At 45.4% G+C, this 15,217-nt stretch overlaps 2 protein-coding genes, 2 non-coding genes and 1 pseudogene across 4 annotated transcripts in view; all 5 read left to right on the plus strand.

The window, feature by feature from the left end:
* Positions 1 to 4,020: 4,020 nt before the first annotated feature.
* On the plus strand, positions 4,021 to 4,095 carry LOC119327109. The gene has a single exon (XR_005158393.1). It is a non-coding gene; the product is annotated as a small nucleolar RNA snoR60 (small nucleolar RNA).
* Positions 4,096 to 4,408: 313 nt separating this feature from the next.
* On the plus strand, positions 4,409 to 4,504 carry LOC119326929 (annotated as a pseudogene).
* Positions 4,505 to 4,585: 81 nt separating this feature from the next.
* Positions 4,586 to 4,731, plus strand: LOC119327187. Its single transcript, XR_005158453.1, has one exon. It is a non-coding gene; the product is annotated as a small nucleolar RNA snoR136 (small nucleolar RNA).
* Positions 4,732 to 6,799: 2,068 nt separating this feature from the next.
* Positions 6,800 to 10,681, plus strand: LOC119324875 (receptor-like protein EIX2). The gene has a single exon (XM_037598643.1). It carries the CDS (start codon positions 6,921 to 6,923, stop codon positions 10,518 to 10,520), a length of 3,600 nt encoding a protein of 1,199 aa, XP_037454540.1. The 5' UTR covers positions 6,800 to 6,920; the 3' UTR covers positions 10,521 to 10,681.
* A 3,976-nt stretch (positions 10,682 to 14,657) lies between these two features.
* LOC119324877 (putative disease resistance protein RGA3) overlaps positions 14,658 to 15,217 on the plus strand; it is a 6,522-nt gene continuing 5,962 nt past the window's right edge. The window contains exon 1 of the mRNA XM_037598645.1: positions 14,658 to 14,999. Coding sequence (XP_037454542.1) covers positions 14,712 to 14,999 — 288 coding nt within the window. The 5' untranslated portion in view covers positions 14,658 to 14,711. The remainder of the gene's footprint in view (positions 15,000 to 15,217) is intronic.

The raw sequence follows: 15,217 nt of genomic DNA on the forward strand, positions 1-15,217 counted from the left end.
GTTCCGCTATTGGTTATTGACCGAGAATAGTTCTAGGTCATGTCTACATAGTTCTCGAACCCGTAGGGTCCGCATGCTTAACGTTACGATGACAGTTTTATTATGAGTTTATAAGTTTTGATGTACCGAAGTTTGTTCGGAGTCCCGGATGTGATCACGGACATGACGAGGAGTCTCGAAATGGTCGAGACATGAAGATTGATATATTGGAAGCCTATGTTTGGACATCGGAAGTGTTCCGGGTGAAATCGGCATTTTACCGGAGTACCGGGAGGTTACCGGAACCTCCACGGGGGGTTATTGGGCCTACATGGGCCTTGAGGGAGAAGAGGGAAGGAGGAAGGAGGGGGCCGCGCGCCCCTCCCCTTCCTAGTCCGAATAGGACAAGGGAAGGGGGGCGGCGCCCCCCCTTTCCTTCCCCTCTTCCTCCTCTTCCCCCCCCCTCTCCTACTCCAACTAGGAAAGAAGGGAGTCCTACTCCCGGTGGGAGTAGGACTCCCCCCTTGGCGCGCCCTCCTTGGCCGGCCGCCTCCTCCCTCTGGCTCCTTTATATACGGGGGCGGGGGGGGGGGCACCCATAGACACGCAAGTTGATCTACGGATCCTTCCTTAGCCGTGTGCGGTGCCCCCCTCCACCATATTCCACCTCGGTCATATCGTCGCGAAGTTTAGACGAAGCCCTGCGCCGGTAGAACATCATCATCGTCACCACGCCGTCGTGCTGACGGAACTCATCTCCAGAGCTTTGCTGAATCGGAGCCCGGAGATCGTCATCGAGCTGAACGTGTGCTGAACTCGGAGGTGCTGTACATTCAATGCTTTGATCGGTCGGATCGTGAAGACGTACGACTACATCAACCGCGTTGTGCTAACGCTTCCGCTTACGGTCTACGAGGGTACGTGGACAACACTCTCCCCTCTCGTTGCTATGCCATCACCATGATCTTGCGTGTGCGTAGGATTTTTTTTGAAATTACTACGTTCCCCAACATGATCATCACAGTTATCTTCTCCCCCATGATCAAGGCCGGATAGATGAGATGGCAGAAGGAGTATTTCTTGACGAAGTCTAGCACCGGCATTAGGATGAAGATCAGCAAACGGAAATTTGGTTTCATCAAAAATCACGTCACGTGAGATATAGACACGGCCAGTGGAGATGTCAAGACACTTTACTCCTTTATGAAGAGGGATATAGCAAAGCACATTGCTTTGAGCGAAACATGAGTTTGCGATTATTGTAAGGGCGAAGATTAGGCCAACATGCACATTCGAACACACGAAGTGACTTGTAGTCAGGTTTGACGTGAAGTAGCCTCTCTACTGGAGTTTCATTATTGATAACACGACCAGGAAGCATGTTGATGATATGGACAGCCGTGAGAAAAGCCTCGTCCCAAAACTTGAGGGGCATGGAGGCGCCAGCTAAAAGGGCTAGTCCTACCTCAACTATGTGTCGGTGTTTTCGTTCTGCTGAGCCATTTTGTTGGTGAGCGTGAGGACATGACAAATGGTGAGAAATACCAAGGTTTTGGAAGAAAGAGTTCAACTTTTCATACTCTCCCCCCCCAGCCTGATTGAACAGCAATGATCTTGCTGTCAAACTTGCGCTCAACAAGAGACTGAAAGTTTTGAAAGACTTGAAAGACGTCAGATCTTTTCTTAAGGAGATAGATCCAAGAGTATTTGCTGTAGTCATCGATGAAACTTACGTAATAAGTGTGTCTACCAACGGAGCTAGGGGCAGGACCCCAAACATCGGAAAAGATTAATTGCAATGGTTTTGTAGACACACTAGTTCATATAGGATAGGGTAATTGATGACTCTTTGCACGTTGACATGAATCACAAACTGTTTCAACGTTGCGCTCACCAACAAACGGGAGCTTATTTTTCCTAAGTAATCTTTCAACTAAAGAAAATGATGCATGGCCTAATCGATCATGCCATCATGTTGACGAAATCTTGGCAACACCGTAGGCTTGTTTATTGAATCTTTGACGCTCCGGAATCAACGGGTAGAGCCCTCGAACGCATCTACCTCGATAAAGTACTTTCTTCGCTGCCTGATCCTTGATCAAAAAGAAAAAAGGATGAAACTCGAGGAAGACATGATTGTCAATGGCAATTCTATGAACGGAGAGAAGATTCATACTAGCACTAGGGACATGCAAAAAATTTCTAAGATGAAGTTTACGATGGGGATTTCTAATAACTGTATGACCAACATGACGAATCCTCATACCTGCACCACTAGCAGTGTGGATTTGGTCCTTGCCGCGGTACTTCTCCCGCGTGGTCACCTTCTCGAGCTCGCTGGTGATGTGTTCGGTGGCCCCACTGTCGACATACCAATTAGTGTCGACGCCGTAGGAGCCGTCCGCAGCAGCAGCCACCTTGTCCTCATCCTGGGAGGAGTCATCATCATCATCGTGACGGTACCAGCAATCCCGAGCGCTGTGCCCGAGCTTGCCGCAGATCTGGCATCGCGGCGCATCCGGGTGCGCTCTGTTGGAGCCACGGCCGCCACCGCCGCCGCGTCCCTTCGGGTTGGTGGAGGGGGAACGTCCAGCGCGGGTGTTGTTGGAGGAGTTGCAGCCGCCACCAGATCGGGACTTGCCGCGTGAAGCTCAGCCGCGGCGGCCACCACGGCCACGAGAGGCAGCATTAGTGGATGACTTGAAGCCGCCCGCCCCCTGGTAGAGCGCCATGCGCTGGTCAAAGTTGCTAAGCATGGTGAACAACTCATCCAGGGTGACGGGAGAGGTGCGAGCATCGAGGGCCGACACCAGAGGCTGGTACTCCATGTCCAGCGCGTGAAGGATGTAGGAGACGATCTCGTCGTCTTGCAGCGGCTTGCCGGCCGCGGCGAGTTCATCGGCGAGTCCGCGCATGTGGGCAAAGAAAGTGGCGACCGGCTGGGTTCCCTTTTGCGCATGAAGCAGAGCCTTGCGGATGTTGTTGATGCGGCTAAGCGACTGCGAGGAGAACATGACCGCCAGCGTTATCCAGAGCGCGTGCGTCGTGGTGATCGCGGTCACCTGCACCAACACCTCTTTGGAGAGATTGTTGAGCAGATAACTGAGAACTTGTTGATCCTCCCGGACCCATATTGGGTGGAGAGGGTTGGGCTCGGTGGAGTCCTTGCCGTCCTTGTCCTTGCCAGGAAGGAAACAGGCCGGCTCTGGCGTGCTGCCGTCGGCATAGCCGAAGACGCCAGCTCCCTTTAGCTGCGGCGTGATCTGGACTCGCCACAGTACGTAGTTCGTATGGGTGAGCTTCTCCGTGACCTGGTTGTTGAGGCCGATCTGGGAGGAGCCGGTGAAAGACTTGCTAGGCACTAATGGAGATTGGAAAGCTTAGATGTATTGGAAGAGGGATGCTCTGATTACCATGTGCGATAGGCGGAAAGCGTCTTACCTCGTTGGAGGGGCGCGTTGCATGTTTATATGGCAGGGGCGCACCTCCCTGGATAAGAGCGCATACAAGATGTTGTTGAGATTACATGCTTGGAGAACAAGGGATAAGAGAGAGAGGTTCGGTTCAAAGAGATATAGAGATAAGCACCGAAACTACTTAAACATCTATCCCTAGTCTATCTCTACAAGGCTGCGTTTAACATACTGCACCAGTGACACAAATTCATGTTGTGTGTGTGATAAAAACCTAGCTTCTGGTATCAGTATCACACATCCAAAATACATACTGCTGGTACAAAAACCCTTTGGTGTATACACAACTTTCCAAATGAACTCTCTCCAACACTACAGTCATTCAGTACACAGTCATAGCACACGCACGGAACATATGAAGAATACCTGATTTAAAGTGATGCAAAGTTTGAAGTTGGGGAGCACATCTGGTTCTTGCCACCCCATGCGACAAAGGAACATCCATCACGACAGAAGTAACCGCCGGCCATGGCCATCGAAAGTGGAGACACAACAATAACCGGTGTGTAACAATCTACTGTTGTTAGTGTGCAATGTTTACTTGGCTTTCTGTGGCCATATTTGGGCTTAGTAGATGATGAGCTAACTTGGATTCCCCTTCAGGACATCACAATGTATGATGCAAAATCGAGTTTCTGATGCACATATGCCCATTGCCAGATCTTTCCTTTTGTGTGTTGCTACATTTCTATGTTTTTGGATTTTGACCATCACATACTGTATTTCATTGACTTGGTGTTAATTTGCCTTTTATTTGCCTTGTTTTGTGTAACAAGTTTGGATGGTGTTCCCACTGTGACACAGTAGTGTATATGATTAGCTAGTCCTGTATTTATTTTGGTTGGAAGTTCCCTTCTGCATTGAGGCCTGTTCTTTCTTGATGAGTCTCGTTTGATAACATGACGGCTCTTACATACATTGATCTCTTGTTGTACCTTTCCCTCTTTTGATATTTTGACAACCGTGATGAGCCAATTTTACAGTTAGAGACCTGTAATGACTCCTGCGGAAATGATCGCATGGTCAAAGAACATCTAAGGGACTGAGTTGTCTTGGAAATCTAGATTTGTATCTTGGATCTTTCCTGTATCTAGTTGTCATGAACATCTTAGGTCGTTCTTTTCATGTTTCGATCTGCTTCTCTTAACAGTATTTGTGCCTGTGAATTAATTTCTATGGTTCCTGGGTAATGAGGAGATGGGAAGCAGAAATTAATGTTCCTCTCGCTATCCAGTGCAGAATTTCTTGTGTTGCGATTGGACGTCGAGGAGCTACACTTCTCTTTCTGCTTTTAAATTTGCTGGTCCGGTTACTATTTCCAGTTTGATCTTTGATAACATTGTGTTAATCTGATCTCTTTGCTTCACATTCTTTCTTTGCGCACAATATTGAACCCACATTGAGGCTTGATTTTGAATTCGTTCTTGCATTATCAATAAGAAAGCCTCAGCTTGAATATTGAAGCATGATGTGGGTGACTTGTTAATATTGTGGTTGAGCAATTCTGAGCATTGTCATTGCATCTTCTGTCCCACAGGCTAGAATCTTGGCCCTTAACGCGTCATACTTCTTGAAGAATGGCGGCCACTTCGTCATTTTCATCAAGGTACTGTCAGTTTCATGTCATGCCCAAGAAACACTTGCCTTGTAACTTTTAGAAGTTGCCATTTGAGCTGACATTGCTCTTTGCTTTGAATCTGGCCAACTGTATCGACTCGACCCAGGCTGCCGAGGCCGTGTTTGCCAGTGAAGTGGAGAAGCTGAAGGCCGACCAGTTCAAGCCCTCGGAGCAGGTGACCCTGGAGCCCTTTGAGCGCGACCACGCCTGCGTCGTCGGTGGTTACAGGATGCCCAAGAAGCAAAAGTGAAGTTGAGAAGAAGAAAAGACGTGGCTGTGTTGTTTCTGCCATCTGCTTGCTCAGATGCACTAGTAGCAGTAGTAGCAGTAGTAATGTGTGACCCAAGTGTAAGGGGTTTTGTGGAAACTCTCTGAGACAATTCCTGCTGTTTTACAGCAATTATGTTAAACTTGATTTGAGCAGAAAATGTTACTCCATCTGAAATGAGTGAAGACACTAAAAATGTTAAAACATCTCTTACTGTTGAGCAAGAGACTCAAGAGATGTTCCAACAATGAAACTGAACTGAAAGGAAGACGATTCTCCACGTATTACTGGGCATCAAAATACAAATTTAGAGTCGTCTCGCTAACAATACTTTTTCATGTCTTTTCAGATTTCTGTAAAGAGAAATATCCATTTCAGCATGCTACTCAGAGTTTTACATGGTGATCCAGCCAAACCAAGCTAGTACACCGTCCAGCAAGAATGAAACAAAGGAAAAGGAAAAGAACATCTCACCTATCAAACTCAAAGCAAGTCTACAGGTAGCCGCTTGTGGCCTGTAAGAGAATTGTTCTGAACATCGTTATATCTCTGACGCAAACTTGATTTGTGCAGGAAATGCTCATCTTTTGCGCAGTTATCTGTTTGGCCATCATGGGGTTACATGGTAATCTGTTTGAACATCATGCACGCCGCCGCAACCCCTCTAGGACTACCAAGCCTCCGTCGCGGCCCTCCTCGACGACGACGATCTCAAGCGCCTCATCGTCCACTTTCCCCGCAGGTTCGCTTTCTATTTCGTGGAATATTCAGATGAATTCAGACTCGTCGCTAGATTACTAAGGAGAAAATTGCTATGATGTGTGCCTCACCAGTGGACGTGCTCGCCTGCCGTGCCGTGCTTGGCTCGGTCGATTGTCCAAATCATTCGGCCATAACTCGACTTGACTAGAAGAAAGGTATGCATGCAGTGCAAGACCATGATGTCGACTGCGAACTTCTCTCTGCTATTATACTACATAATTAACACGTGTTAATTAATCCTAACACTCTCCACATTATCTGCACTACTCCTTTGCTTGTTCAATTGCTTTACACGTGTTAACTTCAGTATTAGAGTACCCGCAAAAAAGAAAACTTCAGTATTAGACAAGTATGCATACAACATGACAAAGACCAAGACCTGGACTAGCTTTGCTTCTAGACCATACAACGGGAGTGGTTGGTAATTAAAATTCTGATGATTTTTCTGAAATTGACCTTTTGATTCATTTTGCTGATTTGTTGAGTACTGACTACTGAGAGCTACTAGTCTTTGTATTTATACATCTAAATTTGTGTATTTCAGGGTGTTAGGGAGGGGTTGCCAACACCGAAAAAACTCTCTAGACTTCAGCGCTGGATGTGTGACCTGACCCACAATGTTTACGGAGCGAATCCTGGGTAGAAATTTCAGCTCCAACTTCTGCCGTGTTGTGCATGGTCGGCTGTCCCAATCAACAAGTTCTAGCCACACCCGGCATGACTTGTAGACCATACTCCTATATTGCAGTTGTGGTGGAACCGGGATAGAGATAAGCTGCTCTGTCATCCATTCCCCTTTCCATCTGCCATTCTGACCAATATGACTAAGCTCATGCTTCTCATCCGAGGAGCTGCACTACTGCTTTGTCTATTGATCTTCCAAGCAGCATCCACTTCCCATGGCCAAGCGAGTGGGTCGGGAGCCTGCATCGGCAGGGAGCGAGATGCGCTTCTGTCCTTCAAGGCAAGCCTCCTGGACCCTGCTGGCCATCTCTCGTCATGGCAGGGTGAGGATTGTTGCCAATGGAAGGGAGTCCATTGCAGCAACAAAACGGGCCATCTCATCAAGCTCGACCTCCGCAACATCGACATGCAGGACTACATGTACGACATAAACCATGACATGTACGACATAAACGATGACATGTACGACATGGGCTACTACATGTACGACTACGGCTACCCGAACAAGAGCAGATCATTGAGCTTGTCGGCCGGCGAGATGAGCTCTTCTTTGGCTACTTTCCAACACCTGAGCTATCTTGATCTGAGCTGGAATGACTTCAACGGCACAAGCATCCCTGTGTTCTTGGCTTCTCTCAAGAACCTAAGGTATCTCAACCTCTCCTCGGCAGGATTCAGTGGGATAATACCTTCCCAACTTGGCAATCTCTCAAAGTTGCAATATCTTGATCTCAGTTGGAATTATGATTATTATGTTAATAGGTCTTACATAGTGGATCTTGCATGGTTGCCACGTCTCTCTTTGTTGAGGCATATTGACATGAGTTATGTGGATCTTGGTTCTGCGAGGGATTGGTTTCAGAGGGTTAATATGCTTCCTTCTCTTAAAGTGCTTCGCTTGTCTGACTGTGGACTCAGTGGTACTGTGTCTGCTAGTATATTAATTTCCAACCTCACACATCTCGAGGTCCTTGATATATCCTCTAACAGCTTCAAAATACCTTCCCAATTTGGCAATCTCTCAAAGTTGCAATATCTTGATGTGAGTTGGAATTATTATCCTGGTGTGGATCTTGCATGGTTGCCACATCTCTCTTTGTTGAGCCATCTTGACATGAGCGGGGTGCATCTTAGTTCTGCGAAGGATTCGTTTCAGAGGGTTAACATGCTTCCTTCTCTTAAAGTGCTTCGCATGTCCATGTGTGGACTAAATAGTACCATGTTTGCTAGTGTATCACTTTCCAATCTCACACATCTCGAAGTCCTTGATATATCTGAGAACACCTTCCGTACTTCACTCAAGCACGCGTGGTTTTGGAATCTCATAGGCCTTAAGGAGCTTTTCCTCTCTTATTCGGAATGGGTAGGGTCCATTCCTAGTGATTTGGCAAACATGACATCCCTTCAAGTCATAGATTTAAGTCAGAATCAGCTCGTGGGTTTGATACCAGAAAAACTGAAAAATTTGTGCAATTTGAAAAAAATGATGTTCAGCAATAACAACATAGATTCAAACATAGAAGAGTTCATGGAGCGATTGCCAAAGTGCTCATGGAATACACTGCAAGAATTTTCGGTGCGGGGTGCAAATATGACCGGGAATCTACCCATTTGGATTGGTAACATGACCAACCTTAGTGTTCTTCAGGCATCTAGAAACAAATTGACTGGCCCAATGCCTGTAGGATTTGGAACACTAAGGAATTTGAAAAAGCTAGCCCTCAGCTACAATAACTTCAGCGGTGTGTTCTTGAAAGAACAATTTGCAAGCTTAGAAAAATTAGAGTTATTGGACCTCAGCCACAATAACTTCAGCGGTGTGCTCTTGAAAGAACAATTTGCAAGCTTAGAAAAAATAGTGGTATTGGACCTCGGGCACAATAACTTCAATGGTGTGCTCTGGAAAGAACAATTTGCAAGTTTAGGCAACTTAAAGCATTTGGACCTCAAGTACAACAAATTCAGTGGTGTGCTCTTCAATGAACATTTTGTAAGTTTAGGTAATTTGGAGCATTTGGACCTCAGCTATAATAACTTCAGTGATTTTATCTTGAAAGATCATTTTGCAAGTTTAGGTAATTTAAAGCATTTGGACCTTGCCCATAATCAATTAGATAGAGTGCTCGTGGAGGAGCATTTTGCAGGCCTATTGAATTTAGAGTATCTAGACTTCTCGTACAACTCTGTGATAGCTATCAACCAAAAATGGGTTCCTCCATTTAGATTGAAGGTTGCGAAGTTTCAATCATGCCAACTAGGACCCATTTTTCCGGAGTGGCTTAAATGGCAAACTGATATTGATGTTCTTGTTCTTAGTGATGCAAATCTGGACGATGTTATTCCTGATTGGTTTTGGATGACATTTTCCCAAGCTTCAACCTTGCAAGCATCAGGAAACAAATTGTGTGGCTCATTACCGACAAATCTACAACACATGTCAGCTGAGTATATACATCTGGGGTCGAATAAGTTGACAGGTCAAGTTCCACAGTTGCCTATACATATAAGCCAACTGGACCTATCTTCAAACTCTTTATCTGGGCCATTGCCATCAGAGCTAAATGCTCCTGCACTCGAAGATTTGATGCTTGCAAATAATCAATTCACAGGCACCATCCCTTCATCTATATGCCAATTGACTAGTCTGTTAAGGTTGGACCTATCAGGAAACCATTTAGAAGGAGATATTATGCAGTGTTGGAAGGAATCTGATGCAAACTCTACAAATCTGTTTGGTTGGAACATGTTCAGCTTAGCCCTAAATAACAACAATCTGACCGGTCAATTCCCTAAATTTCTTGCAAGGTCATCACAATTGATGTTCCTTGACCTTTCTTACAATAGGTTATTTGGAGGATTGCCAGAGTGGTTGCCAGAAAAAATCCCACAGTTGAGAATATTAAGAGTAAGATCAAATATGTTCAGTGGTCATATTCCTAAGAGTCTCACTTCCCTTCACCGTCTTCATTATTTGGACATAGCACATAACAACATATCAGGAAGCATACCGTGGTCTTTGTCAAACTTGAAGGCAATGAAGGCAGTGGTGTCACAGGACACGAACTATAACTTCTACGAAGATAGCATCCAAATAATCATGAAGGATCAAAAGCGTGACTACACCTTTGCGATCTACAAGCTACTGGTAATTCTTGATTTGTCAAGTAATAGGTTGGCGGGACAGATTCCAGAGGAGATAACTTTACTCATTGGGCTTACCAATCTGAACTTGTCAAATAATCAACTCACAGGAGCAATCCCAAACCAAATTGGTGATTTAAGGCAGTTGGACTCACTCGACCTGTCCTTCAATGGGTTTTCTGGTGCAATACCATCAAGTTTGTCAGCTTTAAGTTATTTGAGCCACTTGAACTTGTCATACAACAATCTTTCCGGTGTGATACCATCAGGACAACAACTACAAGCTCTTGACAACCAGAGGTATATCTACATTGGCAACCCTGGTCTTTGTGGAGATCCTGTTGGCAGGAACTGCTCAACACATGATGCAGAGCAAAGTGGCCTCGAAGATATAGATCATATGCCATCTGTTTATCTTGCCATGAGCATTGGATTTGTGGTGGGTCTGTGGACAGTTTTCTGCACCATGTTGATGAAGAGAACCTGGAGGGAAGCCTTCTTCCAGTTTGTTGATATGATGTACGACATGGTTTATGTGCAAGTGGCTGTAAGGTGGGCTCACATGATGGAGAAAACTCAAGACGGTGCACCATGAAGCACCCAACTCTGCAACAAGCGAATTGTTTGTATCTGAATATTATTTGTATGTTTGACCATATCCCTATTTGTAGCTCTAAATTAGCCTTCGCTGGACGGTTTGTACTGTACTGTATTGTTGTTTGTATGTTTGCACCTTATCTCTATTTTAGCTCTAAACGAGCCTTGGCTGGACGTCTGTACAGCCGTACTGTATTATATTGGTAGTTGTATGTCTGTGCTTTAACAAATGAAGTGTATGTATATGTTTTGCTGGATTGTTTAAGATGAAGAAAAAATATACAGCCCTATAACTGCACTGTGCCTTTTTCATGTCGTCCGTTTGCTTTGTATCATCTATTCCCTGAGAGTGATGATCTCATTTGCATAGCAAAAAGAAAGAAAAAAGGCAACTGTTGGTTAAAATGTGAACAGACTTCTTTGTAAGATTTGTCGGGAGGGAAGAGGTAGGAAGCTTTGTTCACCATCAGTGCTTGTAGACTTATTCATGTTAATCTGAAGTGTCATTTGAGCTGACATTTATTTAGGTTGGTCAGCGCCCAGAAAACCATGCCCACCAAGTCTGTATTTGCAAACAAAGTGGAGAAGCTCAAGGAGCAGATAAAGCGCTTTAGCTTAAATGATGGCAGATTGTGACCACCCCTGCGTCATTGGCCGTTACAGAGTGCCACAAAAGCAAAAGTGAAATTTAGAAAACATTTTTTTATGTCTACATGTCAGAAGAAATGGAGATTTTAGTACTCAGGAACTGAAGCCAGTACAGGATAATAAGTACGAGTAGTAAGAATTTGCAAGTGCTCACGATGGACATGTAGAACAAGGGAGAAAATTTGTGAGCAGTGCGACTGCGCTGATTACTGGGTCATATGATGGCAGATTTACTTCTGTAATATAAAAAATAACATTTAAACTTGTTTCCAGGAGAAATATTCATATACTTACCATCAAAACCAGCATTTTGCCGGGGAAAATCGGATGAACTGCAGCAGACATTTTGGTCTTCAGTCGCATGTGAAGTTGTGAACTCAGACAGTTAGAACATCCAAGAAAGCAAGAGCCTGAAAAAGAAAACGAACTGAGAAATGTCAGGGCAGCGTCATATGGTAGTAAAACAATGCTGAAAGTAGGTACAGGATATAAGGGTCCCTGTTTCACAAGCAAACAAGCAAAAGCAGGTATATGATATAAGGGTCTCTGTTTCAGCAAAGCACACCCCAGGATCAGCAGAGTGAGCGAGGTTCGGCCAGTCTGTTGGACAGAAATCTAGAACCACCCGGTGATCCCAAAGTGTATAGGTCAGACGAACACCAACGCCTCGAATCAGCTCCTCGGGAATCGGTCCCAAATCAGCTCAGCAGAGAGATGCTCTGCTTTCACTCAGCATCTAGAAAAGGGGATTCTGAATCAAAAAATTCAGGTTGTTTACTGAATAAGGTTGTTTACTGCACCAGTGCCGCAAATTCATGCTGTGTGTGTGATAAGCACCTATCTTCTGGTATCAGTATCACACATCCAAAATGCCTACTGCTGGTACAAAAACCCTTTGGTGTTTACCAAATGAATTCTCTTCAACACTACAGTCAGTCAGTACACAGCCACAGCACACGCACGGAACATATGAAGAATGCATGCTTTAAAGTGATGCAAAGTTTGAAGTTTGGGAGCGCATCTGGTTCTTGCCACCCCATGCGACGAAGGAACATCCATCACGACAGAAGTAACCGCCGGCCATGGCCATCGAAAGTGGAGACACAACACTGGCCAGGAGTGTCTTTCTAGGCTTCTTGGCGTGAGATTCCATGACTCTAGCACGGCCGATATTGCTCACTATCTACATGAGAAAATAACCGTCGCTTAATCACAAATTGACATATTGTAAAACAGGTGCACTATGCAAAACAGTAAAATTATACTAAATATTTGTAGTCTTCTGGAGTGAAGGAAGAAAACACATGTATTACATTACATGACTGGCTGGGCAACAAAAATCTCAGCCGTTTGGGCAAATGATGGTATGTTCAAAACAAGGATCTCCAGCCTCGCACTTGTCTTTTTCCTGAAGATATCAAATACTACAACAGACACATTCCGGTCAGTGTCTGTCTTTGCTCACTCTGAAGAATTGGCAAGCCGCGTATTAAGGAGATGACAAGAAACCATTGCTGGAAATGATCTGACGAAAATCAACAATGCCATGGTAAGGTAAGAAGTCTAGCTAGCAGCCCTGAATCTAACAGAGGCAAAGCACAAGGAAGGTACTGTCTAAGATGTTTCTCTAAACAAATATTAGCAAAGATTTACGCAACAACATGAAGGATAGCAAAGAGAAACATCTACTAGCAGCTACCTATCTCAGACTCATAGTATGTTGGAACAGAACAGAGGGCAAACAGAGGGTATGAACGACATGATTATAATCATAGTCATATACATAACAGATAGCTAAAAAGGATCACTGGCCAAATCCATCACTTTCATATCGTACGCGGTACGCTTACAGCGGTCAACATCTCCCGTCATCTGCTGTTCACTTGACTAACCTCGAGTGAGTTGATCCCAAACTCTGCGGTGGCGCGGTGGAGTGCAGGGCGAGACCCCCATACGGCGGAGCGAGCCGGCGTCAATGGATTTGGGGGAAGAAGGCAGGTGGGCCCACGCTAATCGCTATACCGGCCAGCCCATCAGGCCCTCTAAAATGGCGGTCTCCGTTCACCTCTCCACCGCCGTCGAGCACTGCGGTTCCCAGCCTCGCCGCCGCGCCCGGGGAGTGTTGGGGAAGCGAACAGCCTGAGCCATGCGCACCTCTAGGACGATCCCGACGACGCCTCCGCCCCGGCCCTCGTCAACCGCCTCCTTGATTCCCGCGGGTTCGGATCGGAAATTCCCCTCCTCTCGTGGATCCGGTCCTGGCAGCGCTCGGACTGATTTGTGTGTGGCGCAGGTGGTCAAGATTTGGCGGCATGGTCGCTGGAGGTGAAGAAGATCTTCTGTCTGTTTTCCATTTCATCCTGCCTGTGATGGGTTGTTGCCTCATAAAATGTGGCTACAATTACTCCTTCTTCAGTTAAATTCATGTTGCGCTCATTGCATATTAAGATCAAATGCAAATATATGGATGCTTGACCTAAACCATGAATTTGCTGACACTGCATATTTCATATGTAAACATAAACTTTTATTTGACGCTGTGGACAGAGATCGTGCTACTGCATAGTTTTGAAGAATCGGTGGCTAGATTAAACTGTTTATTAACTTCTGATTTCATCCCATGAAGTGTTTGATGAATTGATTATGTAGATTATATAGATGAAGATGTGGTAGATTTGGAAATAGCAACAGAGCACCCAAATTTTGGATCTATTGACCATAGATAAACATTTTCTTTTCTTATATATTTGTGTGCTTCGGGGTTCAGCCTTTCTTATATTTCAGAGTGGTCGCAGCGTGCGAAATGGCCAATGAGAGAGGTGGCTAGAGGAGATATTGAGCCCGAGGCAGAGCATCCTCTGTTCCCTCACATCAGAGAGGGTGTGCCGGCTCCGGTGGCGACAGACGGTGCTTCTTCGATGGCTGGCGGCTAGGCAGAGACGTTGTCGAGGAAACCTGATGAATGGCGGCAGGTACAACAGGCTCCCTTCCCTACACTGTTATCCTGCTATCTGATTCTCGTATTTGCTTGTGATCCTGCTATCTGTACCGTAAACTGTTTATGATTTTTCTGCGGATGAGGGCAACTATGCAATCCATATTATTTCTGGTAGATGGTCCATCAGTGAACTCTAGAACTAAAGAATTAGCAATTCTTCAATGAGCTCAAAAGCTATATACAAACCAAAGCATGCATCAGGGAATAAGATTCTTCTTTATTCCTTTTCATTTCCAGAGGGAGTTCACATTCTTTTCTTCTCCCTGGTTCCTTCCCTTTTTTCCTTTACAGCTCAAAAACTTGAGATTCTTTTCTTGACCCTTGCCTGCTGGTAAAGCTAAAGCTAACGTGTGCTGGGCTGCGTGCATTACCACAATTAAGCAAGGTAGATGATCCCTTTCCATCTCAGTGGAGCATGGGTTCATACATAACCTATGACCATGCATGAGTTGGTAACTGCTTCATTTCTGGTACTCAGGCTGTGTTCGCACCTCCAATTGGCATACAACTTGAAAGAGAAAAGGTACGGTGAAGAGGAACAACATGGCGCATGTAGCCGGTTTGCTCGCCTCGGCTGTTGTCTCAGCGGTGGGCAATAAACTGGGTTCTGCCGTTGGGGATGAGATCACGATGCTGTGGAACTTCAAGGACGACCTCAAGGACTTGAAGGACACATTGCAGTACATGGAGGCGGCGCTCAAGGATGCTGAGAGGCGGTCTGTCTCGGAGGAGTTGGTGCGGCTGTGGCTCAACCAGCTCAAGAACGCTGCCTACGACATCTCTTACATGCTCGATGAGTTCCAAGCTAACAGTGAACCAGCCTCCAGAAAGGTATACATATGCCGCCCTTGCCTTATCTCAATTTATTTTTGGTTAATTAATATTCCTAGCTAGTACAGAGTTTGTTGCTTTGGTCAAATAATTTGACGATTAATTATATTATTGTCCACAAAACCATGCTTTATAAGTGGTGCAGGATTAGTGAAATTACGGTGTTGGGGAGGCCCAGTTAGAGAAATCTACTGTTCATGTGTTCATTAGGAACAAAT

The sequence above is a fragment of the Triticum dicoccoides genome, chromosome 6B (assembly GCF_002162155.2).
Source record: "Triticum dicoccoides isolate Atlit2015 ecotype Zavitan chromosome 6B, WEW_v2.0, whole genome shotgun sequence".
NCBI classification, from domain to species: Eukaryota; Viridiplantae; Streptophyta; class Magnoliopsida; order Poales; family Poaceae; genus Triticum; species Triticum dicoccoides.

What these genes read in the sequence shown, in the direction of transcription:
- LOC119324875 (XM_037598643.1), top strand. Translation starts at nt 6,921, where the DNA reads ATGACTAAGCTCATGCTTCTCATCCGAGGAGCTGCACTACTGCTTTGT.